The following is a 14,992-nucleotide window of genomic DNA, read 5'->3' as shown; positions in this document are numbered from 1 at the left end:
AAAAATATATAATTTAATAAAATCAGATCTGTATAGCAGGACGGCCTTGATTGGTTTCACAAAGTTTCAAGTCACAACTCTTAGTACCGAGAGAAGGTCTGCAACACAAGGAAAGAGGGAGCAGACGCGCATTTGGAAGGGCAGACCGCTTTCCCCAAGCATCTCACCCCCTCCACATTTGGCTTTCTTCTCCCTTGGGGTTTCTGATGTTCGCTGCTTCGGCTGTCCGGAAGGTAATAACTGAGCCACTCTCCCACTTCCACTCCACCACCCCATTCATGCATTCCACTCCCCCCCCCCACACTTCCTTGCCCACCCTCAAACTGGCTTTGGCAAAAGCTTACAGTGGCATGAATAATTAAAAAACCCACACAAACAAAACCCGAATTGCCATGAGGAGAAGTAATCCTGGGGGGGGGGGGGCGGGGATTGCAGCACATCAGGAGAGGAGATTCTACAGAACAGGAAAGCACTTTGCAAACACAGAGCGATTTCACCGTTGGCAACGAAAGCACCAAACGGCGTGGGTCCTGTCAAAGCTGTTCCTTCTTCTTCCTGCCCGTCAGCCCTATCCCAGTAAAGCCTTCACAGGATAAAGCTGGCTGCTAAGGGACATCAAATGGGTGTTTGAGAACACTCACTCTCTCACTCTCTCTCTCTCTCTCTCTCTCTCTCTCTCTCTCTCTCTCTCTCTCAAGCAGAGAGCATTGAAGTGAAGTTTGGAGTAATAGCTTGAATTACAGTAAACCTCGAAAAATCAGTCCAGAAGGAATATGCAGCAGGTACTGGAACCTGGAGCGTCGCAGCAGAGGAAGGAAGTCTGTGACCATCTAGGCACAAGGGCCCTTTCCTTGACAATTCCCTGCACCTCAGAATACAGTGACAGTTCCCATATTACAAGGGCAAGGAGGAATGGCTGTGTTGCAGCCGCAGGGGGGTGGGGGGGAAGCCGAGGCCCAAGAAACGCTGAACTCCTCTGCAGCAGACTTCCAGGGTAGCATAGAATGGGCTGCTTCTCTCTCTCTGCGGCAGCAGATGAGAGAGCTTGGTTGATGAAGCTGAGAGGCAGGGCGAATTTTCCCCTTAGCTCCAAGGCCCATTTCGGCTTTATTTGGAATCCTTCCCTTCATACATGCATGCACGGAGCCAGCTCATCCCCTTTGGGAGACAAACGTCAATCCTCTTGCAATGCTGGTTGGAAAAGCGGTCCCCCCTCGTCCCCCCCGGCTGCATCTTTTTTTCTTTTTTTCCTTCAAAGCAGGACGTCTCCCTCTGACCCAACACTTCCTTTAAACGAATGGAAAGAAAAAGTCAAAGGGCAAGTGAGCCTCGATGGTCGGCCGCGCTTTGTAACCCGGCTCAGCAGGTGCGGAGACATCGCTGAAAGTAGCAGAACTGAGTATCTGGATGGTTCTTGGGCTTCCTGGATCGACCTGCAAGGGGGAAGCACAGAGGCGGATTCCACGACAAGGAAGCGCACGGCGTGCACTCCAAAGCAGCTGGGGCCGGCCAGCCTGGCTCTGCCCCCCTCCAGCCCCGTCCCCGCCCTCCCTCTCCCCATCTAGCTCACAGGCTGCTTGTCAGGCTTTTATAGACCCCCTTCAGGCTCAGAGGCGGACGAAGGCTTCGCAGCGGGCCGCCTACGGAGCCCAGGAAGCTTCCCTTCGCAGCTTGTGGGTGGCAGTCGGCACAATCCCACCCTTTGAGCCGAAGCAAGCAGAAAAAGCCCTCAGCATCCCGCAATGCTCCCTGGGTTCCCTTTCCATGGGAAAAACGGGGTTCATTAGCCACACATCGTGTCTCGTACATGTACACACCTCCACGGTTCCTTGCATGCTTGGAACGAGCCAGTTCAGTTAAAAATGCACCCAATGTCTTGCTATGTTCCCTGCAAGCGCAGGAGATCACCACCCACCTGGGGCAAGGCGGCTGTCACGACTGTCACTGTGATGCTCACAATCTTAGCCTGGGGGTTAACCAGGGAGCCATATTTAGTCCATTTCACTTCTAAATCAAATGAGACAGGAATTTCACAGGTGGTCTTTAAAAAAGAAAGAGAGAGAGAGAACAAGAGATTCAAATCTTGCTGAGCCATAAATAACATCACCGCACCCTTGGGTGTCATGGTTAGCCTGGGGCTCCACACAAATCCGTAACCACCTCCTCAATCTGAGGTCTCTTAATCAGAGGGGAAGAGATCCTGGGTTTTCCAACCCAGCAGCCAAAGTTCTTGAAGGAGATCAGGCGTGCTTTTCTCCCAGGACAATTCGTAGAGGGAAAGGAACCACCCCATGTCAATGGAGGCCAGGGTGGGTGACTCCTTACCGGTTTGGTGACATTGTAATAAATTTGCACCCAGTCCAGTCCATTCTGGGGCAGAGAATCGCCAAAGGAGGCCACGCAGTCCGGAAAGGTCTGGCCCTTCAGCACGTCCAGGAGGGCCGGGGCCACGAGCCTGCAGTCCATATCCTTGGTAATTCTTTTGGAAAAGGAAGTCACCAAGTCAGCCCTGCTCCATGGCAACCTATCACCCACTGGCCACAACACACAGCCTGTAGAGAAGTTACGCTAGCAGGCCATGCCATCTTGTGCACTTCTGCCGCTCAGTGGGATAATATGAGGGGATACATTTTGATTTTTTAAAAAACTTGCGGGGTAGAGGGGGGAAATTATTTAGACCAGGCTTCTGCAACTAGCTGGGGCACGCTGGGAGGTGTGGGAAAGGTTGGGGACGGTGGACTTGGACTACTGGCCTTTCATTTGGTTTGCCTGAGTCACTAATTGAGCTATATTTGTTTCAAGCAAGTGAGTAGAAACACGAAGAGGGAATCTATGGGCTGTTAAGCAACTGCCCAAACATAAGATAATACTGGCTGGCTGGCAGGCCACTTTGAATGAAGGGTGGCAAGTGCTTTCACCCCCACCCCCACCCCCGGTGTGTGTGTGTGTGTGTGTGTGTGCACGCTCTACTAGCCATTAGCTTCCCAAAAATGATTGCTATCTGAAATTGCGGGGTGAGACCTACCCCAATTGACAGCTTGTCTCACGTTCATAAAAGAGAGAGAGGGAAGAAGGAGGAGGGGCCTGGGGCTTTTAGACTGAAGTCATCCTATGTGTCGGATTGTGTTATAGCCAACGGATACGTGCCAGAAATTCAAGACGGCAACAACCCCACTGGCACGCAACGCTGCCATCTTGCTGAGCAGGATGTTAAGTGTTAAAAAAATCCGTCCACCCTTACCGCAGCAGGCAGCCAGACATCATGTTGTACCCGAACAGTACCGGAGTTCTGCTTCCCTCTACAGCTAAGCAATCCTGGCCGGATGTGCTTTTCATTATGGTGAGCTGGCCGCCTTCGTTCGCACTCTGAATGACTCCAGAGGTAAAGGCAAAGAGTTAAGGGGAAACAAGCTGGAGAACTTCTGGATCGTTGAACTGAGAGATGCTGGCCTTTACCAGGTCGTCAGCCCGTTTGTCCACCAGAGAAGGGTTTTACCCCTCACCTGCTATCTGGCGCTTTCAGTTGGCGATGCTGGGGATCAAACCGGAGACCTCCTGCCACTGAGATGCGGCCCCTTCCCCCGAGTGCAGAAGACAGCTATGGCAGGGCAAACCTCCCCAGCTCACGCTCCGTGCTGGAACAACCGGCCAGTCCCACAATACCCAGCTTGCTCTCCATCATCCCACCCAACTTCTATGAGTGAGCCTGGACTCTATGGAATAAGGGCACACGAGGTGGGTTCCTATAGCCCAGCTGCATGGTGGGTCTGGCAACAGAGCTCAGAAAAAGGAAGGCGCGAGGCTGAGAATGAAGTCTGGACTGTAAGCCTTGCAAAGTCCCAGAGCGTATTCAAGTACCCCACAGAATCCAGGAAGACCAGCAGCAGGGGTGCTGCTGATACTGTGTTTCTGCGCTCGCTTCCCTGCCGTTCTTCTCCAGGGCAAAAATCAGAAACGGCTGTTCAGCGTCTGCACCTGCCATCATCCCTTCAAGATGGAGCGAGGCAACGTTTCTCAGTATCATTTTTCCAGGCAGGGGGAATTTTGCAGCGCTTCTATAAGCCGTGCTTGGATAAAGAGAAAAGGATATGCAGTTGATCGAACTCCAGCCTTTATGGGCAATCCGACAACATAACCAGGGCTTCCACTGAGAGAAACAGGATGAGTATCTTGCTGTGTCAAAAAACAAACCAACATACAACATTTAACACTACTTGCAAAGCAGCTAATATGAAAATTCTCTCTTAGGATCATAAACACCCCATCAATCGTTGTTTAATAAGCACTGAACTATTCCAATAACTGTTTTCGTATTATTGTTGTTGTTTCAACTTGACACAGATAGGAACAATTTTCAGACTTTGGCTGTGAAGGAAACAGGAACAAACTCGGGAGAATTTTTAACACGGTTTACGGAACTCCCTCCTCTTTTGAGAAAGCTGCATTTTCTTCCAGCGCTGTCACCTGTTCTTCTGAAGAGTCTGTATTTTCAAAATTTGGCTTCCCAAGGAAGACAATAAAATACTTTGGGAAATTACCTGAATGAAACGGATCTCAAAGGTCTGCTGTACAAAAAATGCCGCCATGTTAACGGTCCCCAGGACCAAAGACACAGCTGCGCTGATTATTTCGCCTGCCTCTGTGAAGGTGACAAGGTAGCGCGCCTGGAAAACCAAGAACGTTATGCAAATGAATAAGCAGGGAGGTCAACAACTCTGGAACAGCTAGGAATATAAATAATAAAGCCCTGCTTACGGCTGATACTATGCCCTTAGCGTCCATCCTGCTTTACCAGAAAACTTCACGTCCCTGTCTCAAGGGCCTTGCAATTTAAAGTTAGACCTGAAGGCTGGAGAGGGAGGGAGAGAGAGAGGAGCCCAGGTAACAAGGGATGAAAAGAAAAGCATAGATCCTCCCATGTGTTCAGGCTTTGTTTCACAGCTGCAGGCAAGGCAAATGCTTCATGGGAGACGCAGGTAGGCTTGTTCTCAGCTGGGGCTTATTTATTTATTTATTTATTTATTTATTTATTACATTTCTATACCGCCCAATAGCTGGAGCTCTCTTTTACATTACATTACATTTGATCATTTACATTAGATTTTGAACTGCTATGTTTATTGTTCTTAATCTGATAGATTATAAATGGGTTTGGGCACTGTCCGGTGGAGAAAGGGCACGTCACTAACTGAGTGAAGGCATGGCAGTGTGGGTTTCCTGGAAATCCATTCCAGGCCTTGGTTTGGGCTTTTTAGAGACCAGTTATCCATTGGAATTGTGCCTCATGTGGCGCAGAGCGGTAAAGCAGCAGTTTCTGCAGCCGAAACTCTCCCCACGACCTGAGTTCGATCCCAGCTGGTTTCAGGTAGCCGGCTCGGGTCGACTCAGCCTTCCATCCTCCCGAGGTCGGTAAAATGAGTACCCAGCTAGCTGGGGGAAAGGTAATCATGGCTGGGGAAGGCAACGGCAAACCACCCCGCTATAAGGCCTGCCAAGAAAACGTCAGCGAAAGCTGGCGTCCCTCCAAGGGTCAGTAATGACTCAGTGCTTGCACGAGAGGTTCCTTTCCTTTCCTATGCATTGGAACTGACACTCTTCACCACTGCTAGCAATGCGCCTGCCGTTTTTATGCTCATCGCTGCAAATCTGGGGGGAAGAGGAGCACCTGTTCCAACAAACGCCCTGTGAGTTGATCCGACAGTCTCTTGGCCTGTCTACCTCCCGCAGCTTTTGAATTGGATGGAAGACTTGTTCACAGCCTTACAAGTCATTCGGTTTCCACCTTCCAGTAGGAGCCTCTGCTCTTGTCTTTCAAGACATGCACCGAGGAAAAGGAAATGGGACACCTACCTCAAGGACCGAGTTGTTGCAGAACTGGCCATTTAGCTCAGGGAGCAGCAGGGCCCCTTCGTTGGCCAGGCGCATGCGCAGCCCCTCCGGAGTCTGCACAGTGACAGACTGGATGGTGATGGTCACCTGAAAGTATAACCGGCAGCCTCACCAGACAAAGAGCGGCGGCTTTTTCTTATACGTTGATGAGACACCTGACTGTCTTCTACACAAGCTATGATAACAGACCTTGACGCAGTGATGGTTTGCTCATTTCCAAACTGTGCCCTGGGCCACCTGGTGTGGGGGAAGGAGACGCTTTTGCCCTTATAGCAGTGTCCCCTAGTGTGGCCATTTGCTTTCCCCCATAGATAGCAGCAGCAGCAACCTCTCGCTTACGTGGGAGAAAGTAAAGGGGTGCATCCTCAGGGCCATCCCTGCTCACCACAGTGACTCATGGCACCACCCTCTGGCGAACATGAGGAGTGACCAGCATCCTCCCAGCTTTGACCCCTGCCACATCCCCAGCTCTGAGGCTGGGAGGGTGAAAGCTATTTGGTAGCAGCGTGGCCAAAGCATCTAGAACAGCCCTGGCCACACAGGGCCAAACTGACACTCGTATGCATCCACACATGCAGCCTCACGCCCCCCTCACACACACACACACTCTTACTAGAGATACGAGGGGTCCCAATAAAACCCCACAGAAAAATCTGTTCCAATGGAAAAGTCAGACATTTTGGGGAGCACTGGAAAAAAAATCCTAGAATGAGTGAAATCCTTTTTAAGATAACGTTTTACGCCTTCAAAGTGTGAAACAAGATTCCTATGAGAGACTATGCAAGGCATTAGAGAACAGTAACACTTGTGTCTATTGTAGACACACAACACAGACAAATCTAAGGTGCATGACATTGCAGAAAGGGTCCTGCCATCTTCAGGGGAAAAGCATACGGGGTCTTCCTTTTCCAAAAATTGCTTCTTGCTTTCTACTGGTGCCCTGAGATGCTAGAAACTACTGTCTGCTGTCCTTTGGCTTATATAAAATTATGGATGCAGTCCTATGCATTTACCGGGTAGTAAGCCTTGCTGAACTCAATTAGGCTTACTTCTGAGTAGTCACGTATCAGACAGCATTGTAAAACAGCATTGCTCTTGAAGTTGTAATCCTATACTTGGAACTAAGTTCCACTAAACAGAGTAGGTCTTACTTCTGAGTAAACATGCATAGGGCTGCTCTGTACATTTCAATAATATGCCAAATGGTATAATTTTCTATGCTAAGTTACAAATTCTGCATTTTGTGAGTTAAAACAGTAAAATAAATTTAGGTTTGATAAAGAATTACTTCCATTTCAGTCTTTTCCAAAATGTCCATTTCCTACACACCCACCCCACACACTTATTATCGTATTTCTTCGATTCTAAGACGCACTTTCCCCCCATATAAACATATCTAAAAACGGGGTGCGTCTTAGAATCGCGAGTGCAATTCTTCTTCTTCGAATCAAAGCTTTTTTTCCTGTTGGTGGTACTGAAATTAGTGTGCGTCTTACAATCAAAGAAATACGGTATTATTATTATATTTATTTGTATCCTGCCTTTTGCCCAATACTGGGCCTCAAGGCGGTCTAAAAAAGGGGGGGGGAAATAAATAGTTCCCCCCACAGCTTCAATATTCCCAGGCATCTTACATCTCTAGCTCATTGCACACACACACCTACGTGCATCCTTGTGCCCACACCTGCCTGCACACATGCAAAGCAGTTTAACATGTAAGTTTACTATCAATCTGCTGAAACAGAGATTTAACCTGCTATCCTTTAACTGTAACATTCACGTGGCAAGAGACCGCATATACAATGTTTCCACAAATAAACAGCAAATCGGCCAAAAACCAGAATAAAGAGACACGTACCATTTGACTGGAATTTGGTACCTAGTGGGAACAGAAGAAGCAGTAGCATTTCAGACATGGCCTTTCCCCCTCTCCCCCCACCCTTTTTGCAGAAGTGGTAATGAGTTAAACCTCCATCCCAAGTATCTGTGTTTATAGAAGTCTTAATTATACCTACAGCTGCAAACGGCGTGAGCGTTGCTTTCCGAGCGAAAAACAAATAAACCCGCGATCCTGACTTCTTTCGCCGCTCCTCTCTTCTTTACATACAAAATCCCCCTTTCTGAGGACTCCCAAAATCAACACTCACAGCCAAAATGCTAGAATTGGTGTAGAACTGCATGCTGAGCGCTGGAATGGCCGTGCATTTGTCCGACTCGATCACCGTGTTGCATTTCACAGCCTGGTTCAGTAAAAACCCTGAAGAAACCACAGGAACACAAGAGAATCACCAGAAAGTCTTCATATGTTGGCAGAAAGCAGGTACCCAAAACAAACGCACGTTAGATAGCAGAAGACAAGCATAAGCAATCAGGCAGCACACACCAGCGCACTCTTCATGAGTGTTGAGCTATGGTTCACCGCAATTCTGGCTTACTGTTATGTCTGAACTGGCCCGGAAGGTTTTCCTAGCCCTGCTAGGTGCAAAAGATGAACCCCGGAACTCAATCCATGACTTCCTATATGGGAAGCATCCACTCCACCAACAAGCTGAAGCTCCTAAAAACCTCCCTCCCTTTCTCTACCCCTCTGCCCCTCTCTTTCCCCACCAAACCCAGTTTCAGAGTTCCAAATTCCTAACACAACAAAAAACCGGAACAAGAACAGATCCCAAGTTTTGGAAAGAAAACATTCTCCAAAAAACTGTCAGTCCCATACAAAGCTTCAAAGGAGCAGCCACGATGGCAGCTTAAAGACTTGTAGCAGGGGCCGTCATGGGCTGGAGCCCGCTTGGACAAGCACAGGGTTCTCCAAAATGGGCAAAGTTGATGCTCAGATGGACACCCCCAAGCTGTCGCGCGGAAAAAAGCCAGCACAAGGCAGAGCGTCCTTTCTGACCTGCAGGGTTACTGTGAGCACACTGGGAGAGGAAGAGAGGCGCCGGGAGCCTTAGAAACCCATCTGAAGTCTGGATCGGATCCTTAAACTGTCAAAAGAAAACACACAGCTTTCATTTCCTCCATGTAAGAAGTGACAAGATACAAGTTAGCCTCTGGCCACCAATACGTTTTAGCCAAACGTTCTAATCTTTAATGGCACTGTTCCAGTTGCCGTGAACACATTCGGACATTTATTTTATTTATTTTATTTATTTATTACACAGGGCTCTCTGGGCGGTTTACAGAAATTGCAGGTACCACAAAGCGGAAACATGCAACATCTTTTCCTCTTTACTTCGTATCTGCTGGTCTTGTTTGCATCAGCGGCACGCTGAGTTTGTGATTCAAGTGTCGGTGCAAGATCATTTTCAGCATCAAAGGTGTCCCCGCCAAACTGTTGAAGAAGCTGACCAAAGTTCTGTGAAGTGGGGATTTCTGGATCCTGGAAGGACAAGGCAGCTTTGTCTGCCCCCCACCCCAAAAAAAAAAAAAAGAGAGAGAGAGAGAGAGAGAGAAAAAAGTTCAATGGAAAACATTTAATTGCATTAACAATGGCATTCTGGGACTGATTTTCACAATAAAAAAAGACTGGGATCCATAGAAGTTCTTCCATGCTTGAGATCACATGGAGAAAATCCAACCATATGTTGGGACAAGGGGGACAGAAATAAGGCACAGATCGTTTCACAAGCAAATGCGAATGGTCACACTACTCAAGCTGAGGGTAAGTGATGCCCCCTCCCTGGTAAACCTGTAAGTGGCTGGTGGCTCCTGTCAGTGGTGTGTGTGTGTGTGAATCCACTCCAGGCTTCAGTCAGAACCCTTAAGGGAACTATCCGCACCTTGAATGGTTCCTTTCGAGTTCGGATTGAAGTCCAGGGTGGATTCACCACCCCACTGACATCGGAGCCACCAGCCTCCACTGGGAGCGGTGCTATTTTATATCCCGATGGACACTTGCAGAATCGGAATCTGTGGCTAGGAAAACGGCTTAACAGGGGCTGCAAGACTGCCGCAGAAGCCAACACAAATGCATTCAGGTCGTATCCTACTTGACTGAGACCCACTTCCTTGGGCTCCCCTTGCGCTGTTTAATCCCTGGTGGGCGGCAGTGTGTGCCAGGTGTCCACGTTTAAATGTAACTACTGCTTAACCCTACTACAAACCGAAGGTTGTGCGTTGTTTGACCCTCAAATAACCAACAGTGACCAGGTTTGCATGATACAGCAACCCACCGATTGGGGGTTGCAGATTCAAAACAGAGCTTGGCATGTGCTGCACATCACCTACGGTGAGTTGGCTTGTTGTGCAAACCGGACCCAAGACTTGGTTTTTTTAACACCCTTCAAGCCTTCAGGATGGGGCCAGCTATACAACCAAACAGATAAAATGAACCGTACTATGTTCCATGTTGCAAGTCTCAGACGCGACACCAAAAATACTTCAGGCTCAGATTAAATTCTGCTGAAGAGCACCCTCAGTCACTATGTGGTCATTTGCATGTTCTTTTACCGTTGTTCAAGATGCACATAAGCCCGAGGCTGGGGGGAGCGCAGGGGAGAGTCGCACGTGTCTCTCTGTCAATTCACGCAGCGCCCAGCCTTTCTCTATCTCCCTCATCATTTCAGCCCTCAACACAACCAGCCACGAGGCTTTTGAAGAATCAGCCTGACAAGAAGCTTACACCTGACTTGGCTCTACTTACAGTTGGCGGTCTGAATGCAGAAAACGCTGGGGTTGACCTTGTCGGCTAATTGAAATATCCTCTCAGGAGGGTGCGCGGCTGGGTTTATTGAATAGAGAGCTTCTTCCTGCCTGCAGAGCTGCCTGTCACCTCTCCAAAGGAGCGAGGGGGGAGGAAAAGAAGTTTTTATAAAAATGCAATCTATTTACACATAGGAAATCTTTACAATGTGGAACACAGGGAGGGCCACGCTTCTGAAGCTTGCTGTAATATTGCAGCAGCCATATTTGGAGACATTCCCTCTGTAGGTTTAATTGTTGTAAATTGCCCAGAGAGCGTCGGCTATGGGGCAGTATAAAGATGATGATGATGATGATGATATAGCACACAGGAATCCTTGGTAAAATGTTTACATGAAATGGGAGGTACTGCCTAAAGAAATCGGACGCTGGAGAGTTCAGCAGAAATCAGAAGATAGCATTTACATTTCATGGCCCTGTAGTGTTTTTACCCATCACCACTGCCATTTTTAAAAACACATTACATTTATTATGTTTTAAATGTCTTTTATTGTCAGCTGCCTCAGAGGTTTCTTGTCAGGCAGGAACGTGCCATATGTACATCTTAAATAATTGTAAGTAAAACGAAGGTTGAAAACAAGGAACCCTGGCATTATAGAGGGGCCACATTTTCGCAGTGCTTTCCAGAGGGAACAGCAGAACGTGATGTGCTGCCTCTCTGTCGGCAAGGCCACGTTTCTTTTCATCTAAAATTCAGGAAGCATTCACTTTGACGTCTCTTAGAATCCTGAAAGTACCTGAACGTGGGTGGCACATTGGCACTGTGGGCCTTAACAAAGGCAAGTATCAATCCCAGGTGATGGAGTGAGTCACGTTCCAAGGAGTGGAGGTTACGCCTCCACGGCGAGATCGGCCCGATGTTTCAGTGGGGAGGGGAGGGAAGCAGTTTGATAAAGGCGGCCTTTTGTCCTGAGAATTCACACTGCTATTTTGAACGCACTTGAAAAGACAATGTGAAAGAGGCAACTGGAAACGCGCTGACATATTTGTATTCAGCAGGAATACCACCAGCCAGCATAGCTGTATTCGGTTGTCAAATTCACAATGCACAAAACTACCAGAAGCACAAACAGTTGCTGAGAGGAGCGAAGCTCGAATGCCGCAAGACGAAAACATGGAAGCTCCACATGAGCAGCGTCTGGCACATAATGGGGACTTTACCGGGACATGAATGATACATGCCGTATATATTTTACATCCTTAAAAATACCTCTGTGGGTCTAAAATTATTCTTTCCAGAAGTAGATCTTGAAAGAATGCACTTTTAAAAAGCTCAGCAACATCAAATTAGGCATTTAATTGCAAGGGGTTTGGTGCTTCCATTATCATATTGTGCAAACACAGGATGCAACACAGCTAAAAAACTTCAGCTTAAATTTTACATTTTAATTTAAAATAGAGTTTCTTGGCCCATTACAGCTCCAAGACAAGACTGAAAACTGTTGGGCAATGGCCAGTGATAGGCCAGAAGCCAGAGAGGAGGCTGAGGGAGCTACACCGTTCTTCTCCTGGTTAGCTGACTTTTGGCAACATTCGCATACATGAGCAAACTCTGCTGGATTTGCCTGGTTTTCAGCATACGGAATTCAGGTTATAGCCCAGAATTCAGGCTGCTAAATCTGGATTTTCTTTTTAACACACTCCTGTTAATATGCCCTCCAGGGAAAAACAATCTTATGATCAAGACACTTCAGATATAAAGTCCTCGGTGTCTGTATGGATCCAGCAAGCAGTTCTTAACAAGCAAACTAAAAACATAGTCTCTACCCTGAAGAAAAAGCTCTTGAATGGAAAAGAAATAAGAACCAAGTCAAAGATGTAGCTTTTGACTCTCATGGGCTTGTATGCAACTTCAGAATGTGCAATGGAAGGGGAATCACTTTTCTAAAAGCATCTCCACATCAATGTCTCCCTTCACCCAGAAAGCTCACACATCAGAGAGAAACCTTTTAATGTAGCCATCTCCCTGATGCCCTGGCTGTTCACATTCAAGGGCGTTCTGATGTGGGGAATCTTCTAGAGAAATTACTTCCCATATATTCTGGGGGCATAGAGAACATGTGCCACAGTCCTATGAGAGGACTGTGCCACATCCAAAGCTGTATCCTTGAACCAGCTCTTATTTCCATTCCATTCAGAAGGTTTTATTTCAAGAAGCACTACAGCAGGGTTAAGATACTGTGCGTTTGGTTAAGCAGGCAAGTGAACTCTATGCCATACATTCTGAGGCGGTACAGTCACATATGGGCTGCACCACAAACCCTTTTTGAGCATCTGAATCCATCTAAAATGCACCTTCAAATTGCATGATATTTCCACAAACACTTACATGACAACAGGAACAGAACATGCAGTGAAGAGGCTAAAATCTGCAGCAGTGCAGACGGGGTCGCAGCAGCAATTTATGTCGCACTGATCCACCAGGAGGTCACAAGTACACAATTTAGCCACTGAAAACAAAGAGGTTTTGACAGCAAAATAGTACTGATTCTTAAGGAGTGTACTGTTTCAAAAATTAATTTGTTTATACCAAGGGTAAGCAACTTGGTACCCTCCAGATGTCTTGGACTACAACTCCCATCAGCTCCAGCCAGCATGGAGAATAATCGGGAATTATGGGAATTGTCATCCAAAACATCTGGAGGGTGCCTACCTTGGATTTATACTACAATGTACAGATCCACAAAAACAGGGAGTTTCAAGGACTTGCTTTTAGGATAGCCATCCAAAAGGCTTCCTTCATGAATTCCCACTATGCAATTATTTACGCTTATATTAAAAACAGTATTTTGCACTTATATAAATCTGCTCTATAATAAGGGACGAAAGCCATTTAAAAATAAGATAGGAATTACTCTTAATGAAGCGTTTGATATGTGTGTGTGTGTCTGCTCTGCTTATATGTCTATAGCTAAACTGTTTTTATATTATACATAATTCTGTCTTTTTCAAGGTTTTTAATCTTTGTAAACCACCCGGAGAGCTTTGGCTATTGGGCGATATGGAAATGTAATAAATGAAATGATGCTCCCAATTCCCAAAGGTGTTCCTTGCCTTTGAGTTTAAAACCATGAGGTTGGGCAGCAAGGTGTACGCTGCTTGTCCCCAGCATTTTAAGAACATAAGAATCATAGAATCAATAAAATAGCAGAGTTGGAAGGAGCCTACGAGGCCATCGAGTCCAACCCCCTGCTCAATGCAGGAATCCACCCTAAAGCATCCCTGACAGATGGTGGTCCAGCTCTTGAATGCCTCTACTGTGGGAGAGCCCACAACCTCCCTAGGGAACTGTTTCTATTGTCGTACTGCTCTAACAGTCAGGAAGTTTTTCCTAATGTCCAGCTGGAATCTGGCTTCCTTTAACTTGAGCCCTGATGCTGGATCAGACCAAGGGTCCATCTAGTCCAGCACTGTGTTCACACAGTGGCCAACCAGCGGTTGACCAGGGACCAACAAGGCAGGACATGGTGCAACAGCACCCTCCCACCCATGTTCCCCAGCAACTGGTGCACACAGGCTTACTGCCCTGAATACTGGAGATCGCACACAACCTTCAGGGATAGTAGCCATGGATAGCCTTCTCCTCCAAGGATTTATCCAACCCCCTTTTAAAGCCATCCAGATTGGTGGCCATCACTGCATCTTGTGGTCGTGAGTTCCATAACTTAACTATGCGCTGTGTGAAGAAGCCCTTCCTTTCATTTGACGTTTTATTTCTCAGCCACCGGACCGGCTGCCCTGCCGGCCAGGCCAAAGGCCCATGAAGTGCCAGCGCCCCTTCCCATCCTCTGCCCCAGCACCCATTGGCTTCCAGTGAGGGCCGCTCCCTTCTCCTGCCTCTTCTCTCGCCTTTCCCTCCCGCACCTCCCTCCGGGTTACATCCTACGCGCTGATCCCATTTCCACCCCATCAAGAGGTGCTGGGGCGGGGCTCACCGTCGGTCACGGGCGCAGGCCAGGGACCACGATGGGGCGTCGTTTCTGGAACTGCTGCCCCCGACGGGCCGGGACTCCCTGCCGGGCTGGGTCCGAAGCTGGCGGCTTCCGCAGTGGGGCCGGGGGTGGCAGGCACTATGGGGCTAGTGGGGACCGGGATGGATGCCCCGCTGGGGGTTTCTTCGCCGAGGCCCGGGGAGCCCTGGCTGGGCCCGGGGGTTGAAGGAAGAGGAAGATCTGTCGTCGCCCCCGAACCGGGGGTCCCTTCGGACTCCGTCCCCGAAACTGTGGTCCCATCCCGGCTAGTCGCCGAAGGTGGAGTGGCGGGACTCGGGGTTGCGCTCGTCGGCACGGCGGTACACGAGGAAATCGGCAGCAGCAAGAGAAGGACCGCGAACGGCCTCGGCAATGGCGGCGGCGGTGGGGCCCCCCACCCCATTCAGGCGTCCGATGCTCAGCTAGGCCGC

General features: G+C 48.3%; 1 protein-coding gene across 1 annotated transcript; it reads right to left on the bottom strand.

Moving 5' to 3' along the window:
- Positions 1-31: 31 nt before the first annotated feature.
- On the bottom strand, positions 32-14,992 carry TCTN1 (tectonic family member 1). The gene is made up of 14 exons (XM_063143794.1): positions 14,526-14,992; positions 12,920-13,040; positions 10,532-10,662; positions 9,122-9,291; positions 8,786-8,873; positions 8,037-8,146; positions 7,748-7,768; positions 5,851-5,976; positions 4,539-4,664; positions 4,092-4,173; positions 3,242-3,383; positions 2,326-2,479; positions 1,916-2,041; positions 32-1,433 (listed from the first exon to the last, which is right to left on the bottom strand). Exons 1-14 carry the CDS (start codon positions 14,962-14,964, stop codon positions 1,290-1,292), a joined length of 1,980 nt encoding a protein of 659 aa, XP_062999864.1. The 5' UTR covers positions 14,965-14,992; the 3' UTR covers positions 32-1,289.

The sequence above is a fragment of the Elgaria multicarinata genome, chromosome 18 (genome assembly GCF_023053635.1).
Source record: "Elgaria multicarinata webbii isolate HBS135686 ecotype San Diego chromosome 18, rElgMul1.1.pri, whole genome shotgun sequence".
NCBI lineage: Eukaryota > Metazoa > Chordata > Lepidosauria > Squamata > Anguidae > Elgaria > Elgaria multicarinata.
The sequence above is the reverse complement of the archived record's forward strand: the minus strand, read 5'-3'. Positions and strand labels throughout refer to the sequence as shown.